General features: G+C 42.9%; 1 protein-coding gene across 5 annotated transcripts in view; it reads left to right on the forward strand.

Moving 5' to 3' along the window:
• Positions 1–27,423, forward strand: part of MID2 (midline 2) — a 93,773-nt gene that overhangs the window by 18,897 nt on the left and 47,453 nt on the right. For all 5 annotated transcript variants that reach the window (XM_032329797.1, XM_032329799.1, XM_032329796.1 and 2 more), the window contains exon 3: positions 8,375–8,470. In XM_032329797.1, coding sequence (XP_032185688.1) covers positions 8,375–8,470 — 96 coding nt within the window. The remainder of the gene's footprint in view (positions 1–8,374; positions 8,471–27,423) is intronic.

Below are 27,423 nucleotides of genomic sequence, written 5' to 3' on the forward strand. Positions count from 1 at the left end.
TGTTTGTCTATGTGTTTCACTGTGTGTGAGGAGGAGAGAGCGTCTGTGTTCATCTTCTGTGGGCGTATCTATAGAGAGGTTGGGTATGAGGATGCCATGAGCATAAGGCCGTGAGCATGGTCTTCCTAAGAAGGGTCATGGCCTCAGTATAATCTATCCTGAGACTAAGATCTCCCTAATAAATGAGCCACGTCATAAATTCTCATGATGAGAAGCTTCAGTGAAGCCAGGCTGGGTTACTATAGGTGAGGGAGCAGAAAAAGTTACTTCTCCATTTCACCCGCTTAGGTATTGAACCACAGTAGCAAAATATCATATAAACGAAGTGTTTGGGTCCAGATTGGCACTCTCTATGATATGGTGGTGGACACATAAGTATGGGGTTGAGGGTAATTAATACCTGGCATGGAGTTTCTAAACTAGCTAAACTAGCCTTCAGCTCATGATCATAGGATCAGTCTTGCTTCTGGATCTGGCTTCTCTGTGGTCTTTCTACAATGTGCTCCCCACTACTTTAATATGTATCAAATCTCTACTCATTTTGTGGGGGTGGGAGGGAAAATGCTTTTTATTCCATCTCTGCTCGAACTGTGTGCTAAGACTTATCTGAACTCCTGGTTTGTTTTTTTTTTTTTCCGTTGAATAATTATGTGGAGTCTCTGGCTGTGTTCTCACATAGTATTAATGTGTCAGAAGATGTTTTCTATTTTTTTAAAAAAATTGGTTTGAAAGCAGGCTTAGCAAGTGGATACTCCTATTATCTGTGCTGCCATCTCTCTGTTTTTGTCATTTCTCTTGTTCCAAGTCTTCTTCTCACCACCATCTGCAAGGAGCTAATAGTTGTCAGTCCGAGCACAATTTACAAAATGTTGACTTAGAGATTGCTTCCTAGGTGGATGAAAATCCTGTCAATTCTTATTGGGAAAAGGAACATATTCCAGAAGTATAATATAGGTGAGGAAAGATGAAGGAAAGAAGAATTACTAAGCCCAAAGAAGCAAAGTTGAAAGGGGGGCAATGTGATAATGACACGCAAGTTCTCGAATGGTTGATGTAATGAGGTAATGTCTTGTTCTTTATCTCCCCTGAAGACAGGACAGATAGTAGCTTAAACTGTAGCAACAGGGATCAAGGCCAAGGATTCATTCATTCATTTAACAAACAATTCATGAGCACTCACTTTGTTTACTGAACACTGGTCAAGTCATAGCGGTAGGAGCTGGGGACACAGGAAATCAGGCACAGTCACTGCCCTGCAGAGTTTTGAACTTGGTAAGAGAGACAGATAAGTATATCAAACATTCCAAAGCAGTATGGTAAGTGCCATGACAGAGGTGTGTGCAGGACGGTAGGAAGTGCAAAGGGACTCAGTTAAAGGGAGTCATGGAGCTCAAAGCAGGGAATCATGAATGAGTTTGTTAGAGAGAAGGGTCAAACTGGAGACTGTGAAGAACGATGGACGGGACTTGGTGAATGGCTGACTCTATGGTTACAGATGTTGGAGAGAAAGAGTTAAAAAATGATTTTGGAATAGGAGATGACTTGAAGAGTAGTGGTACTGGGGATAGAAGTAGAGAAATTTGGAAGGGGCTAACAGTTTGGGTGGGATGATTTGACTTTAGCCTTGAGTTTGTTATAATCATGGGTCATTCAGCATTCATTCATTCATCAAACATTTACTGAACACCTATTAGATGCCAAGTACCAGAAGGGATGTTGGGGTTGTATTGATAAAAGAGCTCAGTCCCAACCCTGGTGGAGTTTTCAGCTCAGTGTGGGGAGAATGATAGTCAAGGACACAGTTACAAGACACTATGGTGAGTTCTATGACAATGGAAGCACAAGGGATTGAGAGAAATCTGCATGGGAGGGACATCCGTCAGAAGAGGCTTTGGGAGGGTTTTTGGATGCCCAGTTGGGGAACAGGGATGGAGTAAGGGGCAGGAAGTGCTCTAGCAGAAAGAAAATAGTTTGCTCAAATATCTGGAGGAGGGAAAACATGGTACACTCAGAACTGCAAGGGCAAATGTTCTAGAAGGAGTTGAAACTCAGGCCTTTGTGGTGGTTGAAAGATCAGGGCTAGAGATGTAGACTGAGTGCCTTTAGCGTGGAGGCAGAGTCATTCAGTGGTGAGCTGAGTGAGGGCCCAGGATTGAGCCTTGTGGCACAGTCAGGGTCTAGAATGGAGACACGAAGGAAGAGTGTGTGAAGGAAGAAGGAAAGGGTGTGTGCAAGAGGTGGGAACTGAAGAGGAATAGCTCAAGTAAAATACAACATTGAGGACTCCAGAAAAGGAGAGTCGGCTTTGGCTCACTATTCTGTTACCCAAATAATACAACTGGATTTAGGTTTTTTTTTTTAAATTTTATTTATTTATCAGAGAGAGAGGGGGGAAGAGAGCGAGCACAGGCAGACAGAATGGCAGGCAGAGGCAGAGGGAGAAGCAGGCTCCCTGCTGAGCAAGGAGCCCGATGTGGGACTCGATCCCAGGACGCTGGGATCATGACCTGAGCCAAAGGCAGCCGCTTAACTAACTGAGCCACCCAGGTGTCCCTGGATTTAGGTTTTTAATACAGGTTTTTTTTTAGAAGGTCCAAATAAAAATTTTACACATTTAAGCTAGAGATTTAACCATGCAATGCCCCTGAGGAGAGGGGAAAACAAAAACACACAAAAAAACACAGGATGGTTTGTGTAGCATTCCTGATAAGGGCACTAGGGGAGGCATGGGTGTTTGTGGAATGGTGTCAGAACATTCTGGAAAGAAGAGAGATGGCCACCTGGCTCACCTGGCTTGAGGACCAGTCTGGCTATTCTCTAATGAACTTCAAGTAGCGTAGACCTTGTGGATCCAGTATATCACCTGTATCTCATTTTGGGACATAGCCCGTGTCTATACAACAGCAAATAAATGTTTGGGGAAGGAACACATTCTGGCAGAAGGGTGTGGGCTTCAGTTGTTAGACCAGATGGTGTGTTCTGCTGTTGAAAGGCCATATGTAATTGATACATAAAGTGACAGACTGAAGCAAAAGCAAAGTAAGTATTTTAAGAGAAGCAGTTAAAAAAGGAAAGCAGAATGTGACCCCAAAAGTGTGCTAAGATTTTTGGTTACTGGCTTTTGGAAGAGCTAGGAACATCAGTGAGCAGACAGCATGTCAGAAAAAAAGAGCATGTCGAGAAATAGTAATGGGGTCACTGGCTCAGATCATTTTTAAAGATGAAGCTGTCTTCTGTGAGTTGGGAAGGCTCAAGGTTTGGGGTATATTGGCCTTTCTTCCCTTCCCTTCTCTTCCTGAATCCCCCAAAGGTCAATTCCCACATCAAAACAATTGGGAACTTGTGTAGATTTAAATACTGCTCTCTAGTGCTTTTTAGAGAGCAAAAGAGTTTGCATGCATTTGGTAGCACTTTGACAGGTTTAAATAGTACAGGCAGATGTCACCCCTTTTTAGGCTTCAAGACGAGTGGTGTCAGGTAGGGGTGTGTCAGTGTGCTCACCTATGTGTGAATACACGTGCCTTCATGGAGCATGAAAGGTGGCAATAGTGGTCGAGAGCGTGTGCCGTCAGGGGAACCTCTAGCTTTAATGACGAGACAGTGTTTTGACAGATAGCTTGGTTTCTTGAGGGAGCCAATGAGAAAGTTATCTGAAACCACCTGTGTCTAGAGACATGGAAAAAAATAATAAAAACCAGCAATTGGGGCGCCTGGGTGGCTCAGTTGGCAAAACCTCTGCCTTTTGTTCAGGTCACAGTCCCCGGGGTCTGGGGATTGACCCCTGCATTGGGCTCCCTGCTCAGCGGGGAATCTGCTTCTCCCTCTGCCCCTCCCCCTTATTTGTGCTCTTGCTCTCTCTCTCTCTCTCTCTGATGAATAAATTAAAAAATCTTAAAAAAACAAACATGCCAGCAATTATTTAAGAGGGTTAAAGAAGCCATTTCTTTTTATGGGATGCTGTCTGGAAGACTAGGCCATGCCTGGTATCTCAGAAATGGCCAGCATTCTCCTTTTTGTGAAGGGTAGAACTGAGCCCAAACAGGCCAAGTCTACCTGATACAACTGCAGTGGAACTCGGATGAAAAACCGGAATGGGTGTGGACCATCAGTTTAGCTCTCTTGGGCCTTTTAAAACCTTGGTTACATTGCTAAGACCCGTGTACAATTCCATGGAAGCTGTAACGGTATTGTCATCTGGAGGTGACTAGGGTCTCAGTGTCGCGGTGCAAATGGCTTCTCTGACCCTCACACAGGGGAAGCACAGAAGGACCCAGAGGTAACCTCCTGAGGCAGGAAATGGGAGCTTCATCCTGCTTCCCTGCCAACCTCCAGTTCCCCCACCCCCACCCCTATCCCCCTCCTCCCTGTTTCCTCCGGGCACATATCTCTATTCCAATCTCCCCTGCCACTCTGGCTGTCTCTTTGTCCTGTTTTCAGCTGTTCTGAGAAAGCTACGCTAATGAGGCTTGGACAGAGGGAGCCTGGCCCAGGGATTCACTGGACGATGCAAGAGAAGAACAAAACAAACCCGTGTTTCAGAACCAAACCACAGCAACACAACAACAAAAAGATGCGTTTAATTTTCCATAAGCAGACTGTGTACACACACACACACACACACACACACTGACACACAGACACATACGTACATGTATTCTCTTGGTCTACTTAGCCAGAGCACGGGCAAGAGAATTACTTGGCCAAATCAATGCAATCGTTCGAGCCTAGAGTGGCCCCGAATTTCTAGTTCTAAATGATTCGCCAGTGCCAGGCATGATAAGGAAGAGTGAGGAAACGGAATGCTTAATTGCAGCAATTCTCCGCTTCCCTTTGCATATGTTCATTATCGAGAATCAATTCCAGTTTGAGAGGAGGCTTTCATTCCTTGCAAATGAAGAGGAAGTGAGTAAGTAAATGTTCGGGGTTTTCCTCAAATTATGTCTCATAATGTAAGAAAACAGTGGCAAAAAGCCATCAACAGATGGTGTTTTCATTAGCCAGAGATTTATTTTTCCAAGCATTTTCATATTAATGAAGTAAGGTTGAAATTAGAGTCATCTTGTCAGTTCTCGTTCTGCCGTGTTAAAATGGGCTGGCTTTCTGCAAATTGCTAGGGGGCCCGAGCAAAAGAAGCATTTACCATATTGTGACGGTAACCCCAAGGTCCATAGTCAAACCAGACCCCAAATTATGGGTTCAGCCCTAATTTTCATTTTCGGTGGCTTTACAGAAGCTGCGAGTTTTGGTGCTGGGCCATAAATGAGGAACACACAGCAGGGACCTTTAGTCCTGCTCAGCGCTATGAATTATGTATAGGCTATTAGTTTCACGACAAGTGTTGCAACAGGTTGCATGGACTTGTTAGAAAACATTTTCCCCATGGAATCCTGTGCTTGAATGGAAATGCATTACAGTTTGAAATGCAGATTTCTAATGCTGTGTCTACTCAGAGTTTATCAGCCTACATCACCTCTACCTTCTCTGTCCATATCGTCAATGGTGAGACATGGGGTTTCCACTGATCTGGGAATCTGGACCTTTGTGCTAGTAGAAGTCTTAAACTCATGGGGCCCATTGTCAATGCCCATTGTCTATCCTAAGCTGGATCGTTTCATTGAACTATGTAGATCTGTCTTTACACCCCACCCAGCCCCAGCCAGATTTTAAAAAAAAAATTATTTATCTATTTTGACAAAGAGAGATCACAAGTAGGCAGAGAGGCAGGCAGAGAGAGAAGGGGAAGCAGGCTCCCCGCCGAGCAGAGAGCCCAACGTGGGGCCCGATCCCAGGACCCCAAGACCATGACCTGAGCTGAAGGCAGAGGCTTTAACCCACTGAGCCACCCAGGTGCCCCCCCCCAGCCAGATTTTTGAAGAGAAGTCCACACTTGCCACCTCCACGTCATCACTACTGAGGGACTCCCTGCCTCTGTTCCTTTTCGCATTTGCTTCCAAACCCCACTGAAACGCCTTTTTTCAGGGGTCACTGGTGACTTGTAATTACCAAATCCAACTGCTTTTACTTAGTCCTCCTATTTCTTGTCCTCTGCGTAGTGGACAGTGATAAGTCCTTTCTTGAAACGTGTTTCTCTCGATCATCCTCTCAGCTTGGCCCAGACCTGCAGTACCAACTGCCTTGAACATGACAGCTTCCTCTTAGCCAGTGTCCCTGCCCCTAGGCTCTCCTGTTTCAGTCTGCCCCACATTATTGCTGGTAGGTTGAGTTCATAAATGTGGCCCAGATTATGCCATTGTCTTGCTCCAAAGGCTTTGGCAAGTCCCCACTGCTAGAAAATAAAAATAGGTATAAACTCCCTACCTAGGCGTTTGAGACCTTCAAAACAGGACCTCCAGCTGCATTTCCAGCCTTGCCCCCCTCTCGCTTGTACCCTCTGTTCTAGCCAAATTCAACTTCTCTTCCCTGAGCCCGTCTTTATACTTTATTCTCTTTCACTCAGGTTATTCCTTGTGCATAGAACATTCCGTCCTCCTCTATCTCTGTTTGTTAAAACCCCCCTTGTCCTTCAAGACCCACCTTTGCTTCCCCTCCTCTTACTCTTGGAATTCCCTGCCCCCTCACCAGAGCAGGTGCTCATTACCTTTTGTTGTATTCAATCTCTGAACTTCTGCCATTTCTTTTTTTTAATCTCATGACATCTCCTTAGCTTAGAGAGCGTGTCCAAATCAACAATCGCTGCCCTTCTTTCTCCCTTCTTCACTTGGCTTAACCTTGCTAAGGAGAAGGCCACGGTTGGAGATGGTTGGGGAGTTAAAGAAGCCAGGGGAGACCCTGTGCCCAAGCCAAGAACAGTGGAATAAATGGGGAAAAATCACTTCCATGGGAATAAAGCCAAAGAGACCAAGGGAGATCTGGCAAGAAGGGAAGCAAAGATTAAGCTGGTTCTCATAATCCAGTTTGAGAACAAGGGAGATCAGACCGCCCATCTTAGAAATACATATGTCTGTGGGAATACATTGTCTGGGATGGACTCATGGGCCAGTGCCAAGAATACTGAGGAGCCACACACAGCTACTTAGTGGACAAGAAAGGGGCCAAGTACACGAGTCCTCTCCCTGTTCCCCCACTTCCCTTTGCCCCCTCGCCCCATTCCGTCCTATCAAAAAACATGGACTTTGCGCTACGGAGACAGCAACAAAGCAGTGTACACAACTGAGGGACGGAATGTTCGCAGAATAAGGGCCAAGAAGATGGGGTATTACATTTGGAACAGACTTTGTGGGGGTGTTGGGGTGGTGAGTAAGAGAGAAGTGGATTTGGGGACTGGTTCTAGAGGAGAAGCAGCCACCAGAGCCGAAGACTTGGGAATGGGAAGGAATATAAAAGCCCATTATCAACCTAGAGTGACTAACATTCTGTTGTTGTTGTTTTTTTTTCGACATAAGGAATGGGAGGGAGTAGCTTGCTCAACGGAAAATACACTAAGAGTTCTGAGTACTGTTGTACTTCTGTTATTTGAAAGAGATTTGCAAAGTGCTTGGAATATAGTGAAAGGATCTATGTCCCAGTAAGCAATCCTAAGCAATGGGTGTCCTACCTTGATACACCAGGCATCAAGTTTTGAAGTCTGTCATCTCCAGGGGCTATTCCTTAGGGCCAAAGGAGGGAAGCTGTGAGATACAATGTTCGATTTTGATGAATCTCACTGTTAAAATACCATCTTTTTTTTTTTCCTGAAGGAACCTACTGATAAATCTCAAATGTTTCCAAGAAAAAAAAATAAGAAAAAAGTCATGAATACTGGGACAAAGTCGTGACCAAGGCTAGAGAACTGAGTTCTAGTCCCAGCTTTGTCATCTACTAATTACAGGACAGCAAAGAACACTTTGCCCCCATTCTGAAGCTCAGTCCTCAATGCTGACGTATCCTACCTCATGGACTGTTATTGTTATTAGATGAAATTGCCTAGCATAGTGTTTGCAAGTACTGTTTGTTCAACAGAGTTCTCTTAGTCTCCTCATCTGTAAAAGAGAGGATAATATCTCTTCTCCTTATGTCCCTGGGTTACTGTGAAGGCAAAATGAAATACTATGAAATACTTAAAAAAGTTAAAAATCTTGTAAAAAACATAAAGTTGTCTTAATATCATTAAATTCCTACATCCACGAAGTCATCAATGTTATCTTTCCTGCAATAACGAGAGCCTGGAGCAAATGCACAGTGTTATGAATTAGCACCTAGGAGAGTGCTTGGCCCACAGCAAGTGCTCAGTGTCTCTTTGAAATGAGTCGGTTGACTCTTTGTCGACCGACTGAATGATCTCCACATTAATATTGGTTCTCAAGCTCACTGAACGTTTCCTATTTTTTCCCCTCTTCCCTGTTTCCCTCTGGCTTCCTACTCTCATCGATGGCAGCAAACTCTGGAGATGAACCTCACCAACCTGGTTAAGCGCAACAGTGAACTAGAAAATCAAATGGCCAAACTAATACAGATCTGCCAGCAAGTTGAGGTATGTAATGGAAACTTTTGTGATTCTTTCAGTGGACCGGATCAGGTGATCCTTGGGGTATACTTGAGTTTTGTCAAGAGTGTAGCTCAGCCATTTGGAGTGAAGGGCTCAATGATAGTTCTGGGAAGTCTCATTCCCTTAGGAATGGGACCTTACTTGGTCCTCACTCATCAACATCCCACTTGCTCTTGTCATCAACAAATGCTCTCTCTGTTCAAGTTGTCTGTGAATTGTAAAGTGTCATACCAGTCTAAGGTTTTCGAAACCTGTTACCTACGTCAGGGCGACATCAAAGAGCAGAGCTTACAAGAGGAGTCAGTCTTTTCATCAGTTCAGTGGATGTAATGAAAGAAAGGTGTTATTTCTCTCTCTTTCTCAAGAGCATGGGATCTCAGCTATAGCATTTGGTTTTGTGTTGGTTTTGTTAAAGAGGTAACCGTAAGGCTTCAAGTCTAAAGCAGGTCGGATAAAATGTTACAGCATTCTTCCTGGGCAGTGATTGGATGAAAAGATTTCTTTCTTTTTTTTTTTTTTTTAAGATTTTATTTATTTATTTGACAGAGAGAGATCACAAGTAGGCAGAGAGGCAGGCAGAGAGAGAGGAGGAAGCAGGCTCCCTGCTGAGCAGAGAGCCCGATGCGGGACTCGATCCCAGGACCCTGAGATCATGACCCGAGCTGAAGGCAGCGGCTTAACCCACTGAGCCACCCAGGCGCCCCTGGATGAAAAGATTTCTAATTCTATTTACAACCTCATGGTTTAGTTCTAAGCTTCCTTGTATGATGGATAAATGTGGTGGTTCAAGGTAAATCCTACCTAGGGATTTCTACTTAAGGGAGTGTGAGAATCTTCTAGTAAGGAAAAGAATTATCTTATACAAGTAAGCACTCCTAACTGGAGGTCTTCAAGTCTTGCATTTCTTTTTTAAAAATTAATTAATTAATTTTAATTTTTTAAAATTCTGCTCAGTTAGCCACTGTATAGTAAATAATTAGTCCTTGATGCAGTGTTCAATGATTCATTAGTTAAGTATAATACCCAGTGCCTATCAGAGCACGTGCCTTCCTCAGTGCAATACCCAGGTCTTGCATTTCTTAAAGGAGGGTGTACTTGGATGATGAGCGCACCATAACAATTTAATCGCTGCTGGGCACTCCGTTTGTGGAGGAGAGTGGTGCTATATGGAGGGGGTAGAGGACACTGTTAAACCAGGGGCGAGATTGTGGATATGTAGCAGGACAGTTAGGAAGAAGCCCAAGGAATGGAAAGAAAGAAGCCTGGAATGTAAGTTACAAAATACGGTTCCAGTCTTGACACTGCCATTAACCAGTGATATGTAAGTTACAAAATACGGTTCCAGTCTTGACACTGCCATTAACCAGTGATATGAATTTGAGTAAGTCACCCAGCAACTCGGCTTCAGGGTCCTTACCTGTGAAAATAAGGGATTCAACTGACTCCCTGACCTTCTGTGTGTGATCCAAATTTCACGGGTCATGATTCTGTGAGCTACATTTTTTATTCTCTTCTTTGGTCTTTGATTTTATCCTTTACTGCGCGGGGAGAAACAAAACAGAAAGCATTTTAGAGTGCTTTTTAGCTACTCAGACTCCCTCTCTGTTCCACTCTATCAAAGCTTCTGATTATGCTGTCAGATTACAGTATAAGAAACCCACACTGGTGGAGAGACAAGGAAGTATTGTAAGCTGGAGACAAGATAAGGGATCCCTTGGCTTAGAATTCTCATGGCTGAGGGTGGGGTAACAGCTAATAGTGAATAAAACATTGTTAGAAATTATAATTATCACCTTCCTCATTCTCATCAAAAAGACTATTAAGTATAGTGTAAGTCGTAGTCAAATTAGCAAAGTAAGCAGTTTGTTTTCATTGCTTATTTGCCCTGAGACCTCTCTGACATATTATCACCCCCCTGCCCCCTGGAAGTTGATCACTCTGACCAGCCTCACCCAGATAGAGCCCTTCCCTGCCCACTGCACCCACCAGATCTTTGTATTCAGGGCCCCACTCTTTTCAAGCAGCAAGGAGGAGCTAGTCTCATAAAACAGTGCATCCTTGTGTTAATAGAGGAGCACTCATTCTGGCCCTCTAGGTAACAGGGGATGTCTCGGTCCTCTGGCTTGAGCCTTGCAGGAGATGACAGCAGTGCTGCCAGGTACAAACCAAATGGGAGGGAAGAGCAGTCCTGCGATGAACCAGCCAAGGAGGGGCTTAAGAGGCTCCCTTAGAGATGCTTGTTAAATCCATTGCATAGGCCGCTGTCTGCTCTGCCACACAAAAGGTCACCTTTTGCCAGTACTTGCTTACGCACGGCTTTGTACCAGGTACAAAGAAAATAGCACGGGCGGGCACGATATCTGCCTTTGGATGGCTTATATGCTGCACAAATCCACCCCACTACGAATATACACGTGCGGGCAATAGAGACAATGGCATAAAATTGGTAACCGATGGTTGCCAAAGAACCACGAGATCCGATGTTACACGTCAAGGGTGAGAGTATTTGGGGAGTTAACTCCATAGGCCCTCCAGTTTAGGATTCTGTCTTTGACAGGAAGCCCACAACATGGTTTATGGAAGAGCATGGCTGTGTTCTATGACATCATCCCTTCTGAAAGGTTAGGGATGTGCCCTAAACTTCCCCATAATAATAGGGTGAGTCCAGGGTACTTATTATACTCATTCAGCACAGAGCCTGTGTGTCCAGAAGGCTTTGGAACAAGCCCCGGGATTAAAAATGCAGTTAAAGAAGTGAATTGAGACTTCATAAATGCTTCTAAATACTTTACACAATGAAATAAATAGTAGGAGACAGGCTGTCATGAGAACCAGACACTAAAGGGTGATGTGAATGTGTGTGTGCGCGCGGGCGCGTGTTTGTGTGTTTGGCGTTCTACCGAATCCAGCTTTGTCTATAGGGAAAGACTCTATTCACAGTGTGAACCAGGCCTTTCACGTTGGGCGGGGGTGGAGGAGACCAGCTAAGGCACTTCTGAGAAAACTGGAATAGGCTATTTTCCTGCCAAACCTGTTCCCCTTCCTTATTGTCTGCAAATGTTTTTGTCTTAGATTGACTTTTCATAAAGGGGCTGTAAATACTGCCTCTCTCCTGGTTCTTTCTTCTTGTTCTCTATTCTCCCCAGAAAGTAAACAAAGCTGCAGTCTTCCTATTATTACAGAAACAGAGATTAGGATCACCACAGATTTTTTAGCTGAATTCCTTAGTAAATCAGCCTGTTCCAGTTGCTGCTCAGCTTCCAGAATTCAGGGGATAGGCAGTTGGAAACTATTTTTTGGTTGGGGCTAGAGAGCATGGGAAGGAGGCAGGAGCAGAAGGAAGACTCCTTTAAATTGGTTAAGGGAGGGCCATGCTTTGACCCCCCCCCCCCCGCCCCCGACTCTGGCCACTTGATCTCTATATATAGTTCTTTGTCCTTTCTCATCGGGCATCCTTTGTTTACATTTCCAAAGGAAATCTCTGTTTAATGCATAGCCAAGGGAAAATGTATACCAACAGATGAATATTTCCTCTTGGCTTCCAAGACTGTGCTCTTTTGTGAATAACAAGCATTCCTGAAAATATTGAGGGGAAGAAAAATAGTTAAGTACTTGGGGATGGGTGAGTGGACAACAAAGCATTTCTTGAGCCAACACTACATACTTAGTGGGGTGGGCAACTTGGGAACTATAAAAGAAACATATGCTGTTACTGGCCTCCAAGAACTTTTGAGTCTAGCTCGGGGAAAATACAGTTTCTAGTAAAAAAGAGGAGTATTTAGGAAGCAGCGCGCAGTGTAGGGAGTGTAGCCTTTCCATTTTTACTTCTTTAGTCTCCTGGGTAAGTTTCAGGGCACCAAGCTGACGAAAGCATCTTCTTGGATATTTTGTGTGGCATCTGTTTTCAGCAGTCCATTCTAGAAGTCCCATGGGCAGATTAATTTCTTTCTGGTCCTTCTGAAGCCTTTTAAGGAGCTGGGTGGCTTCCCTTAGTTCAGTCTTCGCCTCATTTGCTTTCAGAAGTCTCACTGTAGATGACTCGGTGTTCTCTGTCCTTTCTGCCCATATCGCGCGCTGACAGGGTATTTGGTTTGGGAAAGGCAAGAAGCCTGACTGCTTCTCCAAGCATTAAAAAAAAATAGGTGTTTGAACGGAAATTAATTTTTAAAACCACACTTCTGTGGATGATTTCAGCAGATGCTTCCTAAACCTTTTAGAGTGGTCGAGCTAGGAGCAAGAATTGAATCGGAAAGCATTAAAGCACAAATCTGTTTGTTGGAAGAGTCTTCTCTAAGCCCTGAGGACATGATGAAATGAAGGAGTGAGGAGAGGGAAGTCAGAGTAATCAGGGAAAATCTCACAGATAAAATGCATTTTAGCCAAATGTTTAGGGAGGAAAGACAAATGACTCGCTCCACGGAGACAGAGAGCAGAGAGGTATAAAAGAGCCTGCCGTATGGGCGAAAATGGTATGCTGTGCCCTGGGCGGACACTGGGTGGGTAGAGATAAATAGGAAACAGTCCCTGTCCTCAACTCGAGGGAACTTACCTGACAGGTAAAATGTCAAATACAATGTGAAGTGGTAATTATTGCAACGAAGCTAAGTGCGAGATGACAGGCTAGCGTGGAGAAAGAAACACCCACTCTGTCCAAGGGACTTAGGAAAGACAGCAGAATGGAAATTTTTTTAAAAAAAGAGTTATCTTGAAATAAGGGTAGAATTTTGCCAATGAGAGTGAGGTTAGGTGGTGAAGGGGACCCCCCATGGAAGCACACGGAAGGGTCAAGAACACAGAGCTGTGTAAGGCACATCTTGGTGAAGCTAGAATGTGAGAGGGGAGACTCATTCATTGCAAGAGGTGAAGAAGTAGCTAGGGCCTACATAATGAAGGGTCTTGTTGGCTTTGTGTAGGTATTTGAACCTGGTCCTGAAGACTCTGGGGAGCCATGGAAGGATTTAAAGCAAAGGAATAACCAGATAAGACCTGCATTCAGGATTGCTCTGGCTGTAGCACCACCCCCCCCACCCACCCAGTGGAACAGGGGTCAAAGATCAAAAGTGATGGCAAAGAGACCAGTTACGTGGCTTTTACTGATGCAGGGAGGGACCGAGGCCCAACCTAAGGTAGTGTGGTAGTAGCGTTAGGGAGGAGAGGATACATTTAAAACACTCCTGTATCAGGATTACTTGGTGATCAGTTAGATGTGATGGGTGAAAAGGTGAGAGAATAGTAGGCTGATCCCCAGGTTTCTGGCTTGGGTTGCTGAATGGATGTGTGGCCTTTTAAGTAAGTCAGGAAATACAATTGGAGGTCTTCCTAGACACAAGAGGTTTGTCGCACTGTGAGCTGGATAGGTAAGAAATGCTCAGTAGGCAGCTGGCTGGCTGGATCTGGAGGTCAGGAGAGAGGTCTGGGGAAGTGAGAAAGACTTAGGACTCATCAGAACCTAAGTGGCACATAAAGCCATGGAGAAAGTTGAGAACAAGGAGGCCCAGGACAGATCAGCTCAACAACAAGCTGACCTTCCCGAGATAAGTAGAGAGTGTGGAACTTTTTATGAGATTACTGACGAATGGTGTACCTTTTGAAAATTTAAATATCAGAGGGGCAGTTGGGTGGCTCAGTTGGTTATATATCTGACTCCTGGTTTTGGCTTAGGTTGTGATATCAGGGTCATAAGATCGAGCCCCATGCCAGGCTCTACATTCAGCAAGAAATCTGCTTGAGTTTCTCTCTCCCTATCACGCTGCCCCTCCCACCTGTGTTCTCTCCCTTTTTCAAAATAACTTAATCTTATAAAAAAAATTTAAGGGTCACCTGAGGCTCAGTTGGCTTAGCATCTGCCTTCAGCTCAGGTCATGATCCTGGGGTCCTGGGATGGAGCCCTCACATCAGGCTCCCTGCTCAAGGGGGAGTCTGTTTCTCCCTCTCCTTCTGCCCTTCTGCTAGTCTCATGCTCATGCTCACTCTGTCTCTCTCTCAAATAAAGAAAATCTTAAAAAAAATTAAATATCAGAAGTAAATAATTCATTTGTGGAAATAATCAGCATTTTAGAAATTGCCTTTGTACAGACTATAATAAATAACATTTAATGAAGATTTCCTATGTTCCAAGTAAGTGCTTTATATATGGAAACTTATTTCATCCTTCCAACAACTCAATGAGGTAAACACTATTATTACTCCTGCTTTACAGGTAAAACATTGAGATATAGGGGGATCGAAGTGATTTAACAAGGTCATGCTGCTAGGAGGTAACCGAGTGGGGGTTTGAATCCAGGTGCTTTAGCTCCAGAGCCTGGGTCTCTGACCACCCCTCTGTGCTTCCTTTGACAAAGCCAAGGCACACACTGCTTGATGTTTCTTATCTATCCCCAGTGGTTCCTGGCCCATTGTGAGGATGGTTTGGAGTGAGTAAGGGGTGTGAGTGAGGTATGGGAACACCAGAGGAGAGCAAAAGAGAAATGAACAACAGAAGGGAGGAAGAGCATTGGCAAAACAGCAAAGGAAGAGAAGCCTTCAAGGTGTGGAAGGTTTGATAGAGGCCCCTGCAGTAGTGACAACATCATACGGGAAGACACCATTAGTGACCTCTAAGAGAGAAGGCTAAGCGGAAAGGTGAGGCTGGAAGATAGACTCCGAGAGGTCAAGGAGAAAGTTAAGTTGTAAGGAAATGCAGACCACCAGGAGTTTGATGATGAAGGTGAAAAAGAGAAGTAGAGTGGTGGTTATCAACCTCTTGAAGTGCAGGACAATCTGACTCACAAACACACATGTAAGCTCTAGTCGTTTATTCTGTGACCGGGTAGCTGCTAGCAGGAGTCACCACGTCCACTCTGACTCACAGAACACATGCCTCATTTCCCTTTATCACTTGGCTTCCAGCCACCTTTCCAACCCAGGGCCCTCTTGCCTAGCTCCAAAGCCCCAGTTTCTACAATTCTGTCCTTCCAGAAATGGTACGTAGGTTCTTGGCTGCAGCACGCCCTGGTAGCTTTGGAACTGGACGAATGGGGATCCTGCTCGCTGTTGTAACCTTGGGCATGTAACTACTCTGTGTTCGGTTTCATCATCTGTAGAACCTAGACTAATCCTACCTTAAAGGGAAATGTACTACATGCAAAGCCCTTGCCAAGGTGCCTGGGATAGTCAAGGCTCAATAAACGGTCGTAGTAATTCTGTTGTGGTGAGAGGAGTAGAAGTAATAGTTGGAGTAGCTGTCAGCTGTTGTAGTACTGAGTGGTATTTCTGGGCACCACTCCTTTGCCAGAGATTCCTCTCCCAGACCTCCAGACTTCTAGAGGTATTTATCTTTATTTCTGAGGGTGGGGAGGACAGTGATTCCCGAATGCTCATCAATTTCAGATTTAATGTGCATGAACTAGAACGCTCCTCAGGAAGGGCGGTGTAGCGAATTGCAGCACTAAAAATGTCGGCGATCTCAGCCATATGACCCTATTCAATGACCCACCCGCATCTCTGCAAACGTGGCCCAGTAGAAAGGGGTCTTGCGCTCCATAAGCTGCTCATTTTCAGTTACCAAATTAAGTTTTACCTAGTGGGGAAAAAGTCCCCTGCCCTTCTGCAAGAATATTGAAGGGAGTCCTTAATTTGATACTTAAGTAAACTCACCTATTATCCTGCCCAGATCCCTCTCGGTTACTGCCTCTAAGCAAAGACAAAAAGAAAAAAAAAAGTTTTAGGGAGGGGACACATACTTTGATTTCTCGTGGTTTTAAAGCAAGAGAGTTCTTTGGGATTTTTAAAAGGTTTAGTAGCCAAAACGTTCTGGATTTTTGTGAGAGATCACAGAGCAAGTGGAGCCTACTTAACAGCTCCCGAGGAAGATTTGGGCTACTAGCACCTGGTGAGAATAAAATAGCTATTTTGAAACCAATGTGGAATTATAGATGGAAAAATGATTTCCATGAACAATGAAAAATAAGTGCATAGTGACCTAGTCAGTCCATTCATTTATACCACTGAAATGATTAATTCAGAGTATTATGTTGAATCCTATTAAGTATATGGTAATTGACATTTAATATAGATGAAAAACTTAAATCAACTGCAGAATCCAAGGTGTGGGCAGAACCTATTTTTATACTAGGAAAGCCAGTGCTTTATAATTTTTCAGTCATCGAAAGCGTTCCATTCTTTTTCAACCATACTTTTTGACAATTCTTGCTAAATTCCAGCAGAATAAAAAATTCAAGGACGTGGAGAGTATGGACACATGGCAGGTTGTAAGGCTAAAAGGGTTAGATTAATATTGGTTTTCCTCTCCTCCTGCCCCACATCTGTAGGACATATAAGCTGTCTGGTGGAGTCATGTTTTCATAGTCAAAACAGTTCATAGAGGCACGCACTCTCGTTCTGTTTTTGCATTTTCTTTGGTGCAGTGAAGCTCATTTTATAGCCCCATTTCCCATCTGCTGCTTCCTCCTCCAGTTCCCGTTTCTCAAGTGTGCCAATTCCAGGTTACTCACCTAATGACCAGAACACCTGCCTCATTTTGGATCCCCTCTTGGCTCCGCTCTTTGCCCAGCCAACCCAGATTCCCCATTTCTAGCATTCCCTTGGAAAGTTGGTGGAATTCTAATAATTCAAGGGAAAGTCCTTTCAAGCCCACTCTGTACCTTTAAATGTTTCCAGTTCTACCCCTACCTACCTCCAATCTTTCTTGCCTCAATGTAACCCCCTCAAAACCAAACCAAACTAAAACATAGACAAAAAGCCAACACCATGATGACAGATATGCACATAGCCATTGAGATACCCTTTCTGGGGGTGCCTGGGTGGCTCAGTCGGTTGGGCATCTGCCTTCTGCTTAGGTCAGGATCTCAGGGTCCTGGGATCGAGCTCCAAGTTGGGGCTTCATGCCCAGTGGGGAGCCTGCTTCTCCCTCTGCTTCTGCCCCTCCCCACTACTCGTGTATGCTCTCTTTCTGTAATAAATAAAATCTTAAAAAAAAAAAAAAAAGAAATGCTCTTTCTGCCCCCACCTGTCTAGAGAATTCTAGCTGTGTGATAAGGGTGAGCAGGGTTTGGGAGTGGGAAAGCATCCTAATGCTCCATACTAGAGGCATTCTTGTCCCTGATCCCACAACCCTGTGGTACCACTGGTGGCACTCTTGTTTTACAGATGACAAACCCAAGGATAAGAGAAGTTAGAAATTTTTTTTCTCCCTTCATTAAACAGCTCTAGAGGCATCAGTGGTCTCTTTGGAGGTTTGGTCCATGACAAGCCTCTCAGGGACGAATCTCTTGAGTCCGGAGCAGCTCTGTCCTCACAGCCCTTCACAGGGAAGCAGAGGGAGGATTGCCTCTGGAGTTGGCAGAGGGAAGCGGGAGTGTCCACTGTCAAGGCACTTGTACTTGCTCTGATTATTTTTGTGCTGTGAGACCCAAGTGAGGGCTGAAAATAGAGCGGGCAGCTATAGGTTACCAACACAGCTCCGAGTCACACGGGCAGTTTACTGTGGGACATGTACTTCCTTCCCGAGGTGGCTTGGTGGGGTCCTCCTTCAAGGCTCATGCATGAGCGTGTTGCCAGATGGAAGCAGTCTCCACACCACACATGCTCCCCTTAATAGTTACAGAAGAGGTAGACAGCAAAGATGTACTCTCAAAAGCGGACTCAGTGTTATCACATTGAAACAGCCAACGCATAAGTACAATACCCCAAACCTGCAAATACACAGATTTCCTCAGAAAAAAGAGTGGGTCCATTGTCATTTTTAATGATGGACCCCTGTCCTTTGGTGGAAATTATTGAGAAGTGCACGTACGCCAGGGAATCAACTCTTTGTGCCACACCTCAACCCCTGCCCACTACTCCTCTCAGATTGTATCTCCCATCCAAGTATACCCCATTCTTAGGCAGTTCTGGAAGCTCTCATTCCTGCCAAGGGCTTGGTGTGCATTAGCTCATTTAATCCTCACAATTACCTGGTGTGGGAAGTACCGTTACAATTCTCAGTTTGCAGCTGGACAAACTGAGACGCGGGGCAGGTAACTAATTTGCAGAAAGTCACAGATAAGTGGCAGAGGGAGGGTTGGCATCCAGCCAGACTCTGGAGTCCCCGCTCTTATAACAACATGCTGTATTGAAAGTGAAGCAAAAGAGCTGACAAGATTCGTCAGTCAGTGGCTCTATGTACCGCCTTTTGCACATTGCTGATTATTGTGCTTAAGGTCAGGGTAAGGATAGATGTCTATCTGCATAACCAGTCTTGGTGTGCTATGTGAGTGTGGGTCCATGTGGGAATGGCCTGCTGTGTATCTGGAGCAGTATGTGGGTGTGCCTTTTAAAAAAATTATTAATTTATTTGAGAGAGAGAGAGAGAGAGTAAGAGTATGAGTCAGGGGAGGGCAGAGGCAGAGGGAAAAACAGGCTTCCCGCTGAACTAGGAGCCTGATGCGGGGCATGATCCCAGAACCCTGGGATCCTGACCTGAGCCGAAGACAGATGCTTAACTGACTAAGCCACCCAGGCGCCCTGGGTGTGCCTTTCTTTGTGGTGACTGATACACTTTCATAGAGCATGCCCATGATCTTATATGCCTTTGCACTTGCTATATGCATCTGTCTGTTTTGCAGATGGCAGCCTGGTGTTCGTCTCATGTCTGTGTGTGTGTGTGTGTGTGTGTGTGTGTGTGTGTGTGTGTGTTTTGGGATGATATTGTTAAGAGGGCATATGTGGAAAGAAGAACGTATGTCCAGTGAGAGAATTGGTGTTTAAACTGGGCCATGAGGTCCTATTTGACCTCTAGTGGTTGTTGTCATTTTTTCCCTCAGAGGGTTCTTCACAAACCCTTGGTATTTTCCACATAAAGAAGGAGAAACCTGGACACAGCTGGAGGAGACTGCCTTTTGTTTCCCCCAACTGGAAGTGTTGTCTCTTGTGTTCAGAGCAGGTTTCTCCTCTCATCTCCTTTATATCCCATGCCGGTTTCCAGCTTCTCCTTAGCAACATCAAAGGCACGAGACAATCACTGGCTTTGGAATAATTTCTAAACCAGTAAAGCTTTAGCTACAAAATTGCATTGGACCAATGGGAGTCCATGTCCTATAGAGCCCCAGAGTTCCACCTTTAGCTCCTCCACGCCCACTCTATATCCGGGTAATTGCGCACTGGCACAGATCAGAGGGTGGAGGAGCTCACAAAGATGTCTTCCTAGAAACATGTCAGGTGGAGAGGCAGTCACAGGACACGAGGGCGATTAGAGAAGATGAGAGGACAAGGCAGGAGAGGATCACAAATGGGAGGTAGTCAGAAAGTATTTGAAAACGAAGGGGAAAACAATCACAGTGTGCCAGTTTACTGCCGAGTGCACACACAATGGAATTCTTGCCAAATTTGTGGGGTGTTCTAGCATCCAAAGAGCTCCGAATTTTCTAGCTTCCTGGGGTCTATTCTGGGATTCTGATTGCCACCCAGCCATCAGCCAAGGAATATGAACTATTTTAAGAGGATTCCATTGGCTTTCGAATGAAATGGGATCTATGTTATATTGGTAGCACAGAGAGAACATTTATATTTAAGAAGCAAAAAAGAAAAAAAATCTGATCTCACACATGAGTAGGCAAATTGTATATTGTCTGCGCGCCAGGGAGTAGAATTAAACATCTTCATGCTTTCATACTCCATTTCTGTCAAAAACAGGATTATTGGCAGCAAACCATGTGAAGAAAACCACTGACCTCCAGTAAGTCCATGTTTAATGCTAACCCACTGTACAGCTGCTAACCCAGTAATGTGTCGTTAGCTCAGTAGGTGAAAGCAAATGACCTGCCCTGCGTTTTGGTGTTTATTATTTAAGGTCTTTTAAATAGCAGCTACCCTTATAGAGAGTCAGTAAGCCCTACGTCACTTTTTCCTCTGTGAACCTTGATCAGAAGGTATTTATTAAACTCCACTGAGTGCTTAGTTAGTTTGAAGTGCTCTGGGGACTAGAGCAGGTACGTAAGTCACTGTCTTTGTCTTCAAGGACATTATCGGGTGTGAAATTGTGTGATACCAACTGCACATGCTGTTAAGAGTTCAGAGGAGGGGCGCCTGGGTGGTTCAGTGGGTTGAGCCTCTGCCTTCGGCTCAGGTCATGATCCTGGGGTCCTGGGATTGAGCCCTGTGTTGGACTCTCTGCTCAGTGGGGAGCCTGCTTCCCCCTGTCTCTCTGCCTGCCTCTCTGCCTACTTGTGTTCTCTGTCAAATAAATAAATAAATGAATAATCTTAAAAAAAAAAGTGTTCAGAGAAGCGGGAGGCTGAGGAATGCTAACATGATAATCCCTATATCATCAGTAGCCACCATTCCCTGATGCATAGTATGTGCTCTTGTGCTATGTGCTTCACAGACATTATCTCATTTCATCCTCTCAGCTCCCTCTGAGATAGGCACTGTCATTATCCCCACTTATTTCAGATGAGGAAATGCAGATAACTAAGTGACTTATGCAAGGGATGTGATGGCACGTGAGATTTAGAGAGGCAGGGAGAGACCTGATCACAAAAGACCTTAAGGCTCCTGTTAAGAAGTTTGGAATTCATCCCAAGGTCAGAGGAAAGCCAATTAAAAGTTAGTGTGAAGCCATTTCAAGCATGGAAATAGCATGTCTTTAAAGAGATTATGCTGCCTGGCTGCTGGGTTAAGACCACATTGAGAAGATTCAAGTTCGAAGACGGAGGGACCAGGTAGGTGGCTGTCATAGCACAGTGCCTGGTGTATATATAGTAGGTGCTCGGTGCACGTTTGTTGGGTGGATGGGTAGTTAGGTGGATGGATGGGAGTAATTTAAGGAGGAGATTTTAGAGGACAGAACAAGTGAAGTAACAATAAAGGATAGAAAGGGACAGATTTGACTTACATTACAGAAGTAAAATGTATGTTATGATCCAATGATCCTTCATTGGATATAGGGGATGAGAAAGGGGAGTTAAGAATGATGTCCAGGATTTCTGAGGGGCCAGCTGTGCCATTCATTCATTTAAAGGACATTAGAGAAGAATCACATCTAAAGGAGAAGGATATGGGAAGGAGTTTAGGATGGAAATAAGGATAAGCAAGGTGAAAAGGAATCTTTTGGGGGTGACAGAATTATCCTAAAGTTGGATTGGGGTAGTGATTACATGATTCTGTAAAATTCCCCCAAATCATTGAATCATCCCCTTAAAATGGGGGCACTTTGTGGTATGTAAATGGTATCTAAACAAAGATTTTAAAAATTAAAAAATAAAAGATAAACAATAAAAAATAAAAGATAAACATCATATAGATGGTATCGAAGCCTTAGAAGTGGGTGAGATCCCATAAGAGAGTTTGTGTATTAGAACTCTCAGAATACTGGCATCTTAAAGCACAGGCAAAAGAGCTAGAGTGACCAAAGGACAGCTAACAGAATTAGGGCCATGGAACCTAGGGAAGAGAGTATAATATTTACAGAAGAAGTAAATGAATGATCTTTTTTGTTTTAATGAAAGGAGGGACATAAATATCTTTAACTGCCAGTGGGAAGGAGCCATTTGACAGGGAGAGGTTGAATGGAGCAAAGAGAGGCGAAGATGAATCAAGCAAGGACCGGGAGAGGATGGGATGCAGAGCACAGGCAGAGGAACGAACTTTCTAGTAGGGGATGAGAGATCTCGCTTCTGTGTAACAGACAGGAGGGAAGGATGGTTTAGGAGGCGGATATGTTTGTTTATTTGTTTGTTGTGAGAATTGGAGGGAATTCTCTAGGGTGAATTCTTTTTTCTTTGTGAAGAAAAATGTAAAATCATTTGCAGTGTTTTTACTATAAGTGAGAAAGGAGGTGGTGAGGATGGAACTTGGAGGACTGTAAGAGTCGAATCCACTGCGTGGATCAAGAGAGAGCTATTAAGAGAAATAATAGGATCAGTAGGAAACATTGGGAGCCCATTTGAAGCTGAACACTATGAACTGATTTATTTGTTTGCTTGTTTTATATATTTTTTTTTGAGAAAGAGCATGAATGGGGGGCAGGGAGAGGGGAGGAGCAAAGGGAGAGGGAGAATCTTAAGCAGGCTCCACACACAGCACAGAGCCCGATGCGGGGCTTGAGCTCATGACCCTGAGGTCATGACCTGAGCCTAAATCAAAGGTTGGGTGCTTAACTGACTGAGCCCCACAGGTGCCCCTGGGCACTGTGAATTTAAAGGGGAATCAGTCTATGCTTGTGTGATCAGCATATAGGTCACACTTAAAACCATGAAAATGAAAATGCCCAGGGAGAGTATGCTGCTTAGGTGAAGGGTGACTAGAGATCTATTGATCTATCTATCTATCTATCTATCTATCTATCATCTATCATCTATCTAATGTATCATTATATTAGTGATACAAACCTTTTATGTCACCTGTGTTGTGATTTTTTTTGTTGTTGTTGTTTGCCATTTATTTGCTTGTATAGCTTTTGTATTTTTTTTTTCTTCTGGCTTGTGGAGGAAGGTCTTCCCTCCCTAAATTTCTTCTCATATTTTTAGTGACTTTCTTTTTTTTTTGTATTTCATGGCTTTAATAGATCTGGAGTTTATTTTAGGATATAAGGTTTTGCAGCTTATTGTAGGATATTGAGTTTTGTTTTCCTCCAGATAAATAGCTACTATACCAAGACCATTTATTCGTATGACAGTCCTTATCCCACTCAGTGGATTTGCCACCATTGCCTTATATTGGGTTTCCATATGTACTTGGACCTATTCTAGATTCTACTCTGTTCCACTCGTTTAACTTGATGTTCATATGCCAATACCTTCTATTTTCATTATAGTGGATTTATGGTAACTTTTAATATTTGGTGATATCCACTACTTCTTTGTCATAATTTTCTTGCTATTCTTGGATATTTTGTTCTCATTCTCTGCATGAACTTTAAAATAATTTTATCCAGCTACAAAATATACTCAATTTGGGTTGTGATTATCACTGTATTACAGTTATTAAGTTTTGGAAGAAATGATGATAAATTTTCCCAATCAGAATCATGGTATATCTCTGCATTTTTTGTAAGTTTTATTTTGGGGAACTTCTTCTGAATATTTTATTGTTTTCCTCAAATAGGTATAATAGCTTTCTTACTAAATTGATCCTTAGGCATTTTATGATCTTTTTAAAAAAAATTAACAGATAATGTATTATTTGTTTCAGGGGTACAGGTCTGTGAATCATCAGTCTTACACAATTCACAGCACTCCCCATAGCACATACCCTCCCCAATGTCCATCACCCCGATTTCCTATCCCCCCAACTCCCACCAGCACCCCTAAGTTTGTTTCCTGAGATTAAGAGTCTCTTATGGTTTATCTCCCTCCCTTCACCCCCGCCCCCACCGCCTTGCCTCTCAAATTCCTCATATCAGAGAGATCATAAGATAATTGTCTTTCTCTGATTGACTTTTGTTCCTGTTGTGAATGGGTTGCTTTTCTATTTCCATTTAAAACAGCATATGGAGAAAAGCTCTTGATTTTATGTATTTTTTTATATACAACAATCTTACCAAATTAAGTCTCTTAACAAAAAAACAAAAAACAAAAAACAAACAAAACAAAAAGCAAAACAAAAAAAACACCAAACAAACCTAGAGTCTCTAAGGCTTATCTGAAGTACTTATTTCTCTTTTAAGCCAATATTTATACCAGTTATTTAATTTTCTCATTTTCTTTTGCCTCAGCTGAAACATTAAAACACTGCCGAATGATAGTGGTAATTTCAGCATCCTTGCCTTATTCATGATCTGAGAAGGACTTTAGCATTTTCCCCATCTAGTATGATGTTTTGGTATTTTTTAGCATATTTAAAAGTTATGATTTAGGTAGAGTTTTTATTTGGATTGGCTGCTTAAAAGTCACCATGGTGGGAGTCTTTGCACCATGGAAATCAGCAAGCACTACAAATAGTGGCTTTTTTTGAGAGTGAATTATTAAATGACCAGCACACTGTTGTTTATGAGTATATCCCCTTTCCATTGTCAGTATTGTGTTTTTTGTTTTGTTTTCCTTTTTCTTTTCCCATAATCAGGATTTTCAAAGAAACTGCTCTTGATTTTAATTATTCTTTGTATGATAGTTTCAATTTGATTCTATTAATTTCAGCTTTTTAAAAATGAAATCCTCTCTTCTGATTTCTTTTCATTTATTTCATTTTCATTTATTTAATTATTTTCAAGTTTCTCCTAAGTTGAAAAATTAACTCATTTATTTTCAATCTTTATACATTTTCCTGAGTAGAGCTTTAACTGTATCCTGTCGATATCTTATTAAGTGTGTTTTTTCATTATTTTCTATAAAATAAAGAATTTCAGGTTTGATTTCCTCTTTGATTCTAAAATTACATAGGGGTGTGTGTCTTAATTTCCCAGTGATTTCGGATTTAAGGGTCTATATTTTTGTTATTTTTTTATTTTACAAGATTCTGATCAGAGAAGGTGGACTATAAAATCTCTACTTTTAAAAATCTGTGTTATATTGTTCTTTGTGGCTAAGTATATGATCAGTGGTCAAAGTTCCATGAATAGAAGAGAATAAGGTATATTTTCTGTAGGATACAAAGTTCTAGATGACTTTTACATTGTTTTATTTGCAGATTAAAAAAAAAATCCTCTCTATCCTTGCTTATTTTTTCAGTGTGAAACCTACTTACTTCATCTGTTGATTTCACACTGTATTTTTTTAATCTTACCATTTCCCTATTTTTAAGAATATTTGTTTCCTAGAAGTACAACTGACAGTTTAAAGCAAAGGCACATTTTTTAAGTTATTAATACATATTGTCAACAATCTCTGCTCGCCAAGGCAATTTATACTCCCACCAGAAATGTACAAGGGAGCAGATGGGGCTTTCCTAAGTTTTCCTCTGCCATGCTGTTGAGGAATGCTACTGAATTCAGTCACCTACATTTGCCTTTTTTTTTTTTTGTCCTCTCTCTAAGAGAAAAATTCTTGGATGCCAGGCAGTAGTTGAGAGCTGGAGCTCCCACTGGATTAGGGTTAGGGTCAACAGAACTCATGGATGTCATCTGGTAGGCCTTGTATTCCTATAGCAAATAAAACCATTGAGTCTTTAGGGTTCAGGTTGCCTCAATCCAGAAAGAGGTCAGAGAAATCAGTGGTTTTGATTAAGCAATTAAATATCTCCATGTTGGGGCGCCTGGGTGGCTCAGTCAGTGAAGCATCTGCCATCGGCTCAGGTCATGATCCCGGGGTCCTGGGATGGAGTTCCATGTCTGGTTCCCTGCTCAGTGGGGAGTCTGCTTCTCCCTCTGCACCTCCCAGTGCTCATGCTCTCTCTCTCTCTCTCTCTCTCTCAAATAAAGAAATAAATAAAATCTTAAAAAAATAAATAGCCTTATGTTGGTCTTTAAGTAGCTCCCTCTATAGTTCCTGCTGCCCCCACACCTGAATCCCTGAGACTATGACTGTCTTTGTCCTGTCCAATAACTGACTTCTTTTTTTTTTAAAAGATTTTATTTATTTATTTGTCAGAGAGAGAGTGAGCAAGAGCGCAGGAGCAGGGGAGCAGCAGGCAGAGGGAGAGGGAGAAGCCGACTCCCCGCTGAGAAGGGAGCTGGGTGCGGGTCTTTATCCCAGGACTCTGGGATCATGGCCTGAGCCAAAGGCGGATGCATAACTGACTGAGCCACCCAGGGGGCCCTGATTGATTTTTCTAATATTTCTTTTAAAACTTGTTTTCTTGGACACTGAAATTCCTAATGCTTCACGAATGAAGGAAAACTTCTGTACAGAGATCTGTATTTTCACAAAGAACATACATTCTGACAGTAGAATTTTAAGGGTCAAAAATTCAAGTGGAGGCAGTGCATGGTACTGATGGAGTCTTCTTTTTTTCCCATTGTATAACAGTGGTATTTAATTATTCTTTAGAAATATGCATGGCCTTTGAAAACTCAGTATTAAATTCCTCTTCATAAATTATCTGAGTCAAACAAGTCAACTGTAAAAGCACATTTTTAAATATAATTCAGAAAATTTAAATATGGGGCATGCCTTAGAGGAATGTTATTAAGGAATTATTTATTCACTGTGATTATGCAACAAAACATCCTTTTATTTTTGAGGCATAAACTGAAGTATTTAGGGGTGAAATGATATACAGTATTTTGCATTTGCTTTAAAATACTCCAGCAAAACAAGGCGGGGGTGGCTACAAGGCATTTCCTCATATTCTATGCTTAGAAAATAATAAGCATATTCTATGCTTAGAAAATTTCATAATAAAAATGTTTAAAATGATAACAACAGCCATCACCACAGCCAGTAAAAAAAATGCTAAAATGAATAAAGAAAACATCTTTAAGTTTTCCCTATCCTCTCTCCGTCGAAATTGGGTATGGCCTGGCTTATTTTTTGTCTACCAAATCCATTTCTCTCAGAGTCACATTGTTTGAAGCTCCTTGGGGAAGAAAATGTGATGACAGGGAAAGAGCCAGGTGTGAGAACGAAACCACACTACTGTCCAAAGGCACAGGAAATTGGCTGCTGATCAACCCATCCTTCCTTAGAAAATGCATTTGGAATCTGGTGCTGGAGATGTGCAATCTGAACTCGAAGAGATCATAAGCCCAAATCCCTGCAGAATATTCATGTTCAGAACAGGGTCGATGAAATTAGCTCGCTAGTCAAGTAAGGCCACCTCAGCCCTTTTGGTTCTAGATGAAATGAAGAAGAATGATTTATAGAATAGAAGTAATTTCTGAGTAATAACTTCAGCCTTCACGTGACTTAGAGTCGTGTGTGCACACACGCTTACAAGTCACAAGTTCCCAAACTGTCTCAATTAACCGATAAATGATTATGGAAATTTCTGTTGTAAACAGTAAATCATCAAGAGTTGAAATGCCAGCCAACCTATTTTACAGTCAGAGAAGTAAATGCACACATAAATCAAAGCCTGAACCTCCG

The sequence above is a fragment of the Mustela erminea genome, chromosome X, assembly GCF_009829155.1.
Source record: "Mustela erminea isolate mMusErm1 chromosome X, mMusErm1.Pri, whole genome shotgun sequence".
Taxonomy (NCBI): Eukaryota; Metazoa; Chordata; class Mammalia; order Carnivora; family Mustelidae; genus Mustela; species Mustela erminea.